The 12,500-nt window shown below is 37.6% G+C and overlaps 1 protein-coding gene across 1 annotated transcript in view; it reads right to left on the bottom strand.

The window, feature by feature from the left end:
* The window catches only part of kcnip4a (potassium voltage-gated channel interacting protein 4a), a 168,091-nt gene extending 162,463 nt beyond the window's left edge, over positions 1 to 5,628 (bottom strand). The window contains exon 1 of the mRNA XM_028474277.1: positions 5,490 to 5,628. Within this exon, the coding sequence (XP_028330078.1) occupies positions 5,490 to 5,540 (51 nt within the window). The 5' untranslated portion in view covers positions 5,541 to 5,628. The remainder of the gene's footprint in view (positions 1 to 5,489) is intronic.
* Positions 5,629 to 12,500: the final 6,872 nt, after the last annotated feature.

The raw sequence follows: 12,500 nt of genomic DNA on the forward strand, positions 1-12,500 counted from the left end.
CAATTGGTTCATAATAAATAGGTCAGTTTTTCATCACTTGATCAAGCCTTTTCTAACATTCCACACTACATAATGAGTTTTTTTTTTTTTTTTATTTAAAAAAAAAAAAAAAAAAGTAATAAAAGTATGTATGATTCATGCTGATACCGGATCAATATCGGTATCGGCTGATTCGAAAGGCTGCAGTATCGGTGGGATATTGGAAATTACAAAGTTTTTTTTTTTTTTTAAAGGATTTTTTTTGGCTCTAGTGGCCTTTATATGACAGTTGCTTGACAGGAAGGGGGTTAGAGAGAGCAGGGAATGACACGCAGGAAAGGGTCCCAGGCCGGGAATCGAACCTGGACCCGCTGCAGGTGAGGAACTACAGCCTCCGTACATGGGGCGGGCGCTCAACCCACTGAGCTACACACCGCCCCGGAAATGACAAAGTTTTATTGGGACATCCCTATTGCAAACTAAGTTATTATGACTAATATCACTTAAAATCTACGCCTATTTCCAGAGGTGAAAGTAACCGATTACAAGTACTCACGTTACTCTAATTGAGTTGCTTTTATGGGTACTTGTACTTTCTTCAGTATATTTTTAAATCAGTAATTTTACTTGTACTTAAGTATGTTTTAAAAGAAGGAAAGTAGTGACTTACATTTCTACACCCAACCATTACTGAGTCAATTATGATTTTTTGTTTTACGATGATCAACGGACATTATGAAACTACAAACAATGAAATTATTAAGCTACAATCAAATGCATCACATCATAGCCGACCAATCAGATTAAACGTAATGCACAATGCTAAAACAGCATTGAATTAATGTTATTTTCTCAGTTTGAGTTTTTTTTTTATTGAATTTATTGGTGTTATTTTATTTCAAAAAGAATTGTACATTTCTACAAACCTTTTATTTTTATACAGATGCCTTTGTGGGAAAAACTGAAGTTCCAATTGTGCAAAATTGGGTTTCTTCCTTTTTAAGTTTATACATGAGATGTTTACTGTACGTAAGGGAACTGTGGCAAGATTTATTACCAAAAATAAAAAAAAAAGGGGGTGAAAGAACCTGAATATTAATATTTGTCTCATGATCACACTTTGAAACAGTCGAGCACAAACACACTTTGCAGTGGTAACACATCACAGCTTGTCAAGTATTGACTTTGTTCTAAACCTGTCTGACAGCAGCTTCAAAAAGTCTGCCTTCCTTTGTTGTGTACACACAGCTACCAGAAAACACACGTACACGTCCTAATATTTAGACTGATTCTGTTATTAATAAGTGCCATATGTTGTGTGTGTGTGTGTAGTTTCATGTACACACACAGGTGCTGCTATTCTGTTTAATGAGCTCCAATCTAATATTTAATACAAATACTAAAAGCACAAATACAAACAAAGGCTGTTCTTTTTTTTCCCCAGCTTAATATTAGGGCTGAACGATTTTAAATAAAATAAAATAATCTAATTCTGCTTTTTTTTTTCCTCAATATTGCAATTGCGATTTAAAACGGGATTATTTTTTCAAGGGCCTCTTGTCATGTATTTTTCAATGAGCACAAGCAATAAATCAATCTGTTTCATAATAAACAATTTCAGATTTATTTTTACTTTAAATAAATATAAAGTATACATTTTCAAGCAGAGATTACAACAATAAAGCAAACAAATCTGCGGCTTTACCTCTTCAACACATCTGACTAACTTCATGTGGACTGCACTTCTTAAACACTCTCTGAACTTAACAGGACGAGAAAAAAAATAAAATAAAAAAAATAAATAAAAAAAATTGCAGCCTTTGCGATTAGAAAATCACATTTTATGATATCGCGATAATATCGCAATTGCATTTAATCGTTCAGCCCTACTTAATATCAGGCATCATTGTTAAAAAACAAGTTCTAATATGAGTAAACAGTGGTCAGTTTAAGTCAGTGAGCAAACTGCAGGAGAATGACTTGTCCTGGTTCCAGAAGTCATTGAATCGTAATGTTGAGCCTTCCAGGCTGTGTTTCGTGTATGGACTGGGAGGGAAAGTCACATATGCTGCACTGAAGGAAATAAATGTCGAAGGAAGCTGTTGGCAAGCACTGACACAAGTTACTATTGCGATTTTGAAAGAGCTCCAAGGCACCGATGCAAGGAATCCCTGCACTAAGGAAGCATGGATGGATGGTTAGAGCAGTTTTATGGGTGATTGGTATCTGTGAGAAAGACTTCCCTATAGGGAAAGATAGACAGGACAGTCGACAGCGAGAAAAGAGGACTGGGGCTTTAGACTGTGACAAAGGAGGGAAATATATGGTAACGATAAAACTAAGGATGCTGCGTCACATTAAATCCCAAAACTAACAAACTTTCTCCAAGTCAAAGGAGACTAAACTGAGACTAAACATTTAAAGCGCTTTACAGAATTAATGCATTATTCTTAGTGGTGGTAAGCTACTATTGTAGCCAAAGCTGCCCTGGAGCAGACTGACGGAAGCGAAACTGCCATAGTGCGCCATCGGCCCCTCCAACCAGACACTGCCAACACTCACACACAGCATTCATACTAGGCAATGTGGGTGAAGTGCCTTGCTCAAGGACACGATGACAGATACCACTGAGGCGACTGTCCCCCACTGTGGCACCTGGAATTCTCAGTGGTCTCCCATCAAACTACCAACCAGTCCCAGACCTGCTTAGTTTCTGAGATCTAACAAGTGTTTATATATGACTTGGCCCAAACCGCTAAGATCCTTTATGGAATGTTTTCTACACGTTTTAAGTGGTGATGGAGCGACACAACGGCCGATTTTTGCGTTTTTTTACGTGTATCGGCATCGTACGATGCAGGCTGCTGCGTTCGCCAAGCCGCATTATTTACAGAGAGCAAAAATATTGTTCTACATCACCCGTTTTTAATATTTGTGAAATATTTTTTACTTGTTGTCGGTCTACCTCACCTTTGTTGATTTCAATAAATGTTTTAAAATTGAGACTCATACCATTATTTATCATCATTGTGTCATTTTTAATGATGTAAATTGAGGGAGCAAAAGTAGTATCGGCTCAAGAAAATCGGCAGTCCGTATCGGTCATCGGCTAAGGCTGATCGGAAAAAAATAAAAAAATTAAAAAAATCGGTCTTGGTATTAAAAACAAAAATCCATATCGGTCAATCCCTAGTTTTAATTTTAAGAATGTGTTCATATAAATGTGACAAAGAGCCATCCACTAACTCTTCACGCAAAGTTGGGAGCATGAAATTGTCCAAATTGTCTCGTCTTTACATCAAATTAAAAGGCAAAACTTAAACCCTGAAACAAACCTTTCATTATATAATCCCTGTGGATTCATATGAACTATTCCAGGATAATGTCACAATCTTTTAGTCAATTAAATTTCCACTTAAGCTTTCAACTTCATTTTTGAAATATTGAGATAACATAATTGTGTTATTGGAGTTAAAGGAAAATTTGGAAGTAATTTCAAATAACTATCATATCCAAACATAAGAATCCATTCAAAATAACAAATAAAAAAGAAAGTGTTTTTGTACAGTTGCCTTACAGACAAGTACGTAGAATCTTAGGGTTAGGTTATAACTAGGGCTGGGTGATTATGCCTAAAAAAAAAAAAAAACTCCAATTTTTTAAAGAAAAATTTGAGTTTCGATTCACGATTTATTTTTTATTTTTTAATGCACTTAAAATGACGGCAGACATCAGATATATTGTCAGAAGTGCAACTTTATTGCTGTGATTGTCCTCAAGAGTTAAAATACATAGAAAATCGTAACATAAAAAGTAAATGAGGCTCTGTCATTCAACTATTTCAAGCTTTAATCCAGGTTTAAGCAACAGCAACTTCACAGTAGCTTAAATTGTCTGATTAAGAAATCAGATAACTCCATATTTTAAAACATATAACATTACAATTAAAAAAATAATAAACTCTTCCCTTAGCATCTCAGCATAGTGCGAATAAAAAACTAAAGATGCCTGTGGCACACATATAGCCTCCTCAAAGGGTAAAAACATGTAAACAAAGAAGGGGCTGGCTCACATCACAATGCAAAAAAAATAATTATAATTCAAAAATTTTAAAAAATAAAAAAAATTTAGATTTTTTTAAAAACTCAAATATGCAAAATAAAAATCGGTGTTATCTACAAATTTGATTAATCGATTAAATCGATTTTTTTTTTGCCCAGCCCTACTTATAGCCCTATATTGCAACAATTTTTAGGGTTAGGGTAAGGTTTAGTCTTCATCACGTGACCTAAACTGACCAATGACTGACCTATCACGTGACCTAAACTGGCTAAATAGGGGTGCTGCATATGGATAGAATGTATATTGCTACGGCAACCGTACGGATAGCTACTGCCAATAAAAAACACGTTGCAAAATTCCAGTCATTTTCCAGTCATTTTAAAAGTTGGACACTTTCCGTGGGAATTTACCAGAAAATCTTTCAAAAATGAAGGCATACCCCAAAAAGGGATGTTAAAATATAGTTGGGAAAACATATTTCAGCATCATCTAAAATATCAGTGGGTATTTATAATGTACTAATTTCCAGGTATTCCAATAAATAATTTCAATTTAAAGTTTAAATTTGTGAATATTCCCAAGATCCCCAAGCTCATACCCCTGGAAATTCACTGGAATTTATTATTATTAATTATTATTATTATTATTTTGCTCCTTTGGAACCCTAATTGGGTTGCAAGACAGTCTGATGAAGAGTCCAAAAGTGTCATACTTTACAACTCTTCATAATAATAGTATATACTTGGTGAGTTTGTCAATCCTTTAGAATTTATGAGAATGAAGTGTTTATCTCTTTAAAATGTTCACAGAGACTATCTGTCTGTCCTGCTGCCAGTTTTAATGCAAATATGTCATCATGGTAGTGATTGAAACACTTTTTTACAAATAAATATTTGCAATAATGTGTGTTATTATGGCAAAAAAAAATCTATTTGCATAAAGCAGTACAATAAAATGCTTGCTGGTGGAGTGTTTTGATTGGGAATCAGGAAAAAATCAGATGTTTACTGATAAATGTCACCATCAGGTGTGATGATGACGTCTACCTTCCTTCTAGAACCAACGCAGCATAATTAACCTAATTATTCCCACATGCGCATAAGCTGCACGCGCACACAACCCACGTGGACATGTTTTCAAGCGAAGGCAAAAGTTTGTATATTAGTTTACTCATATATTTCAATTTAATTTTGCCTTTTACGTGTGATTAATAGTTTGAGCATTGGTCAAATGTTCTAACATAATTGACCACCACCTAGCCAATTAAAAAACACCATAAAAAATAAAATAAATTAATGTTCTAAAAAGCGTTTTATCGATTTCCCAATTGAAAAAAAAAAACAAAAAAACGTATAATAAAAATAGATACAAGATCAGGCAAAATTAAACTGTATATTGTGCAGCAGAAGTTAGGTTTCTATTATTTAAACACATGCAATCCTACCAGCAGCAGCAGCATCCACTCGGGCAGAAATGGTCTCCACTCTCTTTGACTCCATGTTACAGATGATATAAAACTGTCTTTGTGTGATAAAAGAGTTTAGATATTGAGAATAAAAAGCAGTGCAACAATGAGCTCCGTCTTCAACCATTAACTGCTGTGCACGGATGCTCGTTCACGAGTCGTCGCACGGGAGCGCGCAGAAGTGGGTGGTAATTATAAAATGAAACAGTTGTGTCAATAAAACTGTTGATGTTGGTAATATAGTTTATTCACATGAGTAAGCTCGAGGTTTACTCACTTACTATATAAGATATTATGCAATGATCAAAGTTTATTTTCATCATAAATGTTAATAAATTTAATGTCAAACATTCCATATTTTAATATTTTAAGTCGGCATAACAAAAAATATTTTTTTTTCTAAAAGCAAAAAAGTGTTTTTTTTTCATCATACTCTAGTTATTCATTCATGATTGTAAAATGCAACCTATGGCTTACTGTTCTCAACTGGTGGGTCGGGACCCAAAAGTGGGTCGCAGACAGCTGGTCCATAATAAACAAGAAAGTGTCTATTTTTACAGTTGCCATACGGACAACCCTCGGTGTTATTGGTACGATTACCGAAGTACACGTACGTAGCATCTTGGGGTCAGGTTTAGGTTATAACCCAATATAGCAACCATTTTTACGGTTAGGGTTAAGGTTGGGTTTAGGGTAAGTTTTAGTCACGTGACCTAAACTGGCCAATGAGGGGCGCTGCGTACGGATAGAATGTCGGCAACCGTACGGATAGACACTGCCAATAAATAAATACTTAAGTTCTCTCATGTTGGACTTGTCTTTTATTTTGAAATAAACTTTTCTTTTGACAGGCACGCTGTGAATGTTGCACAGGAAAATATATAGATTTATGTTTGTTTGTTTGTTTTAATTATATGTGTGTGTGTTTTCAACAGCAATTTTGGAAAAACTACATTTGGTTGGCTGAATTCCAAAAAAAAAAAAAAAAAAGGGCCGCGATTTAATGACTGTGGCAAAATGTGGGTCCCGGGTTGGGACCAGTTGAGAACCCCTTGCTAGGCCTTACAGAGTCACAAAACTACCACAAAATCACACGTTTTAACTTAAAAACCAATGTTTTCCTTTGTAGTTCCTACTCAAAGGGCTGGACATGAAGGACAATAATTTATTTTAACTGTGAGGGTAGAGACATTTTCAAAATAAGACAGAATCAGTGATGGTGGAGGTAAACTCAAATATAGAAGGTAATATATTTTTTAAAGGAAATGTTATACGTATATACTTAGAGAATAACCGGCTGGTGGTCCTTGAGCAACACAAAGTGGTCCGTTAGTTTTTTGGGCAAATATGCTTTTAAAACTATTATCTACATCTGTAATCTATCTATAATGCAAGAAAGGTCTGTGTGTCTCCGTGGAGCGAATATCTCCCAGACACAGTGTCTGATTGACCTGAAACTTTATCAACGGCTTCCAAGTACCCCGAGTGTGTGCCTCCGTAATTTTGGAGTCATTTGGTCATTCCAACCCAATTTCAAATGACCAATCCATACTGTGGAACTCCTGTCCAAACAGTTTTAGAACTCCGATGATGTCATCAACAGGGATGTCATCAGAGTTCCAAATCAGAATGTTCTGATGATGTCATCAACAGCGATGTCATCGCTGTTCCAAGAGTGTTCAAACTGATGATGTCATCAACAGTGACTTCATCATCAGTGTTCTATTCTATGCTAATGCTAAGCTAATGCAGTGCGACGATGTCTGTCTGCACACAATAACTTGAAAAGCTATTAACGGATTTTGATGAAATTTTCAGGAAATGTTGATAATGGGTCAAGGAACAGCTGATTAAATTTTGGTGATGTTCTGGCAACCAAAATAAAATATATAGATGTATATATCCCATTAATTTTCCCATCCACACTGTGGAACTCCAGTTAATGTCAATATGAATACATATTGTACCTCCGACGGGCGCAATACTAGTATATTTTACATTAAATGTGTTTCTCAAACTGTTCACAATGGACTCCAGAGCTATGTAAATTAAAATATTGTCAGGAATGAGGGTAAATATTTTACTTTTCGTCATATTTCCGCACCCCTGATACCAAAACCGAAGCTAGCAAGCAGGACCTAGCCGGTGCGGACCGTGCTAGCTCTAGCTTAGCCTCCCCCCCGGCCAGCAATGAGTGGGTTACTGTCCGTGGTAAGCATAGTCGAAGGTCAAAAAGCCGCTCGGGACACCACCATGTTCACGTCTCAAACAGGTTCTCCCCCCTCTGTGAGGACAACACACTCACCGGGGAACAAACTCTGATAATTGGCGACTCCATAGTGAGAAACGTGAAGCTAGCGAAGTCAGCGGGCATTGTGAGGTGCATCCCAGGGGCCAGAGCGGGCGACATAGAATCAAATCTAAAGTTGCTGGCAAAGAGTAATCGTAAGTTTGATAGGATAGTCCTCCATGTCGGCACTAATGACTCCCGACGTCGCCAGTCGGAAGCAACCAAAGTGAACATTGAATCAGTTTGTGCTTATGCTAAAACAATGTCGGACTCCGTAATTTTCTCTGGTCCTTTACCAAATCTGACCAGTGATGAAATGTATAGCCGCATGTCATCATTTAACCGCTGGCTATCGAGGTGGTGTCCAGAAAACGAGGTGGGCTTCATTGATAATTGGAGATCCTTCTGGGGAAAACCGAACCTGATAGGAAGAGATGGAATCCATCCTACTTTGGAGGGAGCATCTCTACTATCAGAAAACATGGCACATTTATGACATCTCATGAATGAGACCATGTTACAGAGGGGGAGTCCTCCACGCCCCTCTGCGCTTGCCTTAGGACAGTTTCCCTCCCATTGCTATCAGGATAGCTGTGTTCATCGCCATGACAACTGTTGTGATGGTGATGAATATTATTTTATGGAGACGGTGTCAGTCCCCCGACCCATATTTCACAATGATTTTAACATAAAATCAAATAAAAGAGCTATCAATTATAAAAATCTGAAAAAAATTAAAATCTCAAATCTAGAAACACCAAAACATAAAACCATTAGATGTGCTCTATTAAATATTAGATCACTGAGATCCAAATCTCTACTAGTAAATGACCTTATCTCAGAAAATAACTTTGATTTATTCTGTTTAACTGAAACATGGCTGTATCAAGATGAATATGTTAGTTTAAATGAAGCCACTCCTCCCAGTCATTTAAATACTCATATGCCACGAGACATAGGCCGTGGAGGTGGTGTAGCAGCTATTTATCATTCCTCTCTCCTAATCTATCCTAAACCAAAGGCCAGTTACACTTCCTTTGAAAGCCTGGTTCTAAATTTATCTCATACTGAATCAAAAACCTGCCAGCCAGTCTTATTTGTGATAATTTACCGTCCTCCAGGCCCTTATTCTGAATTTCTATCAGAATTCTCTGAGTTTATATCAAACTTAGTCCTCAGTTCTGATAAAATACTGATAGTAGGAGATTTTAATATCCATGTGGACAAAGATAGTGATAGCCTGAGCTCAGCCTTTATGTCCCTAATAGACTCAGTTGGCTTTTTTCAAACTATTAATGAAGCTACTCATCGTTTAAATCATACTCTTGATCTTGTTCTAACATATGGCCTTGATATTAATGAACTAAAAGTCTACCCTGAAAATCCTCTGCTATCAGATCACTTTTTAATATCTTTTAACATTATATTAGAGGATCTCGCACTGTGCAATAAAATAGTTACAAGTAGAAATCTGTCCAACAGTGCTGTGGCTAAATTTAAAGAGGCCATTCCTGCTGCCTTAAACTCAGTGCACCATCCAATAAATAACTATGATATTAATTATAACCCCTCTCAACTGGATCTGCTTGTCGATAGCTCTGCTAGTCTACTAAAATCCACCTTGGACTCAATTGCCCCATTGAGGGAAAAAACTATTAAACGTCAGAGGAAAGCTCCGTGGTTTAGCTCTGAAACTCACACACTCAAACAAACAACCCGTAAATTAGAGAGAATGTGGCGCTCCAATAAAACAGAGGAGTCACGAATACTTTGGCAAGAAAGCCATAGTAAATACATGACAGCCTTACGACATAGTCGATCTACATACTACTCCTCACTAATTGAAGAAAATAAAAATAATCCGAGGTACCTTTTCAGCACTGTAGCCAGGCTAACACAAAGTCAGAGCTCTATTGAGCCCATGATTCCTCTAGCCCTCAGCTGTGAGGACTTTATGACATTTTTTAACGATAAAATTCACAAGATTAGAGATAAAATTAGCCACTCCCTGCCTTCACCTGGGCCTGCTGTACCATTAAATGTAAATAGGCCTAACCTAAACTGTTTCACACATATAGGACTTCAGGAACTTAACTCTATTATTTCATCCTCCAAACCATCGACCTGCCTTTCAGATCCGATCCCAACTAAGCTGTTTAAAGAAGTTATTCCCCTAGTCTGCCCATCTTTGTTGGAGACAATAAATATATCCCTATCAATAGGCTACGTGCCACAGTCCTTTAAAGTAGCTGTAATCAAACCCCTTCTCAAAAAACCTACTCTTGATTCCAGCACTTTAGCAAACTACAGGCCTATATCTAATCTTCCTTTTATTTCAAAGATTCTTGAGAAAGTTGTGGCAGCTCAGCTCTGTGAATTTCTTCAAAACAACAGCCTGTTCGAGGACTTCCAGTCAGGCTTTAGAGCTCAACACAGCACAGAGACTGCTTTAGTTAAAGTAACTAATGATCTACTCTGGGCTTCAGATGAAGGACGACTCTCAGTGCTGGTTTTATTAGATCTTAGTGCAGCTTTTGACACTATAGATCACTATATTCTACTAGAGAGATTAGAGAAATTACTTGGAATCACAGGGACTGCCCTAAACTGGTTTAAGTCCTACCTATCTGATAGGTACCAGTTTGTACACGTGAATAATAAGTCTTCTGTGTACACTAAAGTAAGCTACGGGGTTCCTCAGGGCTCTGTGCTAGGTCCAATCCTCTTCTGTATCTATATGATCCCCCTTGGTAATGTTATGAGAAAATACTCTGTTAACTTCCACTGCTATGCTGATGATACCCAACTGTATGTATCAATGAAGCCAGGTGAGACAAATCAGCTATCTAAACTTGAGGCCTGTCTAAAGGACATTAGGGCCTGGATGGACCAAAATTTTCTTCTTCTCAACTCAGACAAGACTGAGGTCATTGTACTGGGCCCGCGACACCTTAGAGAAACCTATGCTAGCCTAACTGCCCTAGATGGCATTACTCTGGCACAAAGCACAACTGTTAGAAACCTTGGGGTTCTATTTGATCAGGACTTATCCTTCAACTCTCACATAAAACAAACTTCAAGAACTGCCTTCTTTCATCTCCGTAACATTGCTAAAATCAGATCTATCCTGTCTCAGGGCGACGCCGAAAAACTAGTCCATGCTTTTGTTACCTCTAGACTGGATTATTGTAATTCTCTTTTAGCAGGCTGCCCGAGCAAGTCGCTTAAGACACTTCAGCTGGTTCAAAATGCTGCAGCACGTGTACTGACTAAAACTAGGAGAAGAGATCACATTACTCCTGTATTAGCCTCTCTGCATTGGCTTCCCATAAAATATAGAATAGAATTCAAGATTCTTCTTCTCACTTATAAAGCCCTAAATGGACAGGCACCAGTCTATCTCAAGGAGCTTGTAGTGCCATACAATCCCCCCAGAACACTACGCTCTCAAAATGCTGGACTACTCGTTGTTCCATTCATCTCTAAAAGTAGTATAGGAGGAAGAGCTTTCAGTTATCAGGCCCCACTTCTCTGGAACCATCTACCAACCACGGTTCGGGGGGCAGACACCCTCTCTACCTTTAAGGTTAGGCTCAAAACATTCCTCTTTGATAAAGCTTTTAGTTAGGAACCAGCTCATAGCTCATAATTAAGATGCAATAGGCATAGACTGCCGGGGGGGGGGTCTGGCATGCTCGGTTGGAGAGAGGTTGGAGAGGGCGTTAAGAGAGAGGTCATTTAGGTTAGAGAGGGACCGGAGAGGGTCCCATTCCTCTTTCAAACACTCCCTCTATGTCTGCTTCTTCCCTTGTGTGTTTGCTCCTGTACTCCTTCTGGCTTTTGTCTTGCAGGTCCGTGGGATCCTTAGTGTGGAGTTACAGAGTCTCAACAACTCTGTCTCCACCCTTTCCTCTGCACACACCCAACACAGCATAACGTGGATGGCTGTTCATCATAGGAATGGGATCCACACAAGGTTCCTGCTGCTTAACAGAAGGTTTTCCTTGCCGCCATGATGAATTCATGTTGGGTGTGGGATACATATGTATGTGTATATACGTATATATGCATATGTGTGTATCCATAAAATGAAGAGTCCATCCTTAAGACTGCTCTACTGTAAAGTGCCTTGAGATACCATTGGTTATGATTTGGCGCTATACAAATAAAGATTGATTGATTGATTGATTGATTGATATTTTGCAACACCGCCTTATAGAAACGCAGGTGTGCACTTTATAATCTTTTGTCATAATAATAAGTGCGTTCAACTGAAAATGAACAGCGTTTTGATACAATGCCTTTGAGTTTAGATTATTTTGCATTTGTAAATTATATGAATAATAATATATCATAATAACTTGCAATATACTGTTGGAGTAAAAACAAATCTGTTGTTAAGTGGTCTTTGGTCTGAAAAAGTTTAGGAAATTACTTTTATGGCATCTCAGGGTTTAGCACCAGCACATTTTTATACACAGTTTCAATCGACGTGCATAAATTCTATTTCAAAAGCCTAATGTCAGGAATACAAAACACGTGCAAGTGTAGGTTTTAACTTGAATGATTGTCAAAGCAGAGTTAAAAAACCATCAGGCATTTACAATAACTGTGTCATCCATCTTCTTCATCGAATAATGACAAACAGTTCAACAATTTAGCAAGCACTCCATAAAGTCTCTGAAAAGAATACAAATTAGACAC

This window comes from Gouania willdenowi, chromosome 18, assembly GCF_900634775.1.
Source record: "Gouania willdenowi chromosome 18, fGouWil2.1, whole genome shotgun sequence".
NCBI classification, from domain to species: Eukaryota; Metazoa; Chordata; class Actinopteri; order Blenniiformes; family Gobiesocidae; genus Gouania; species Gouania willdenowi.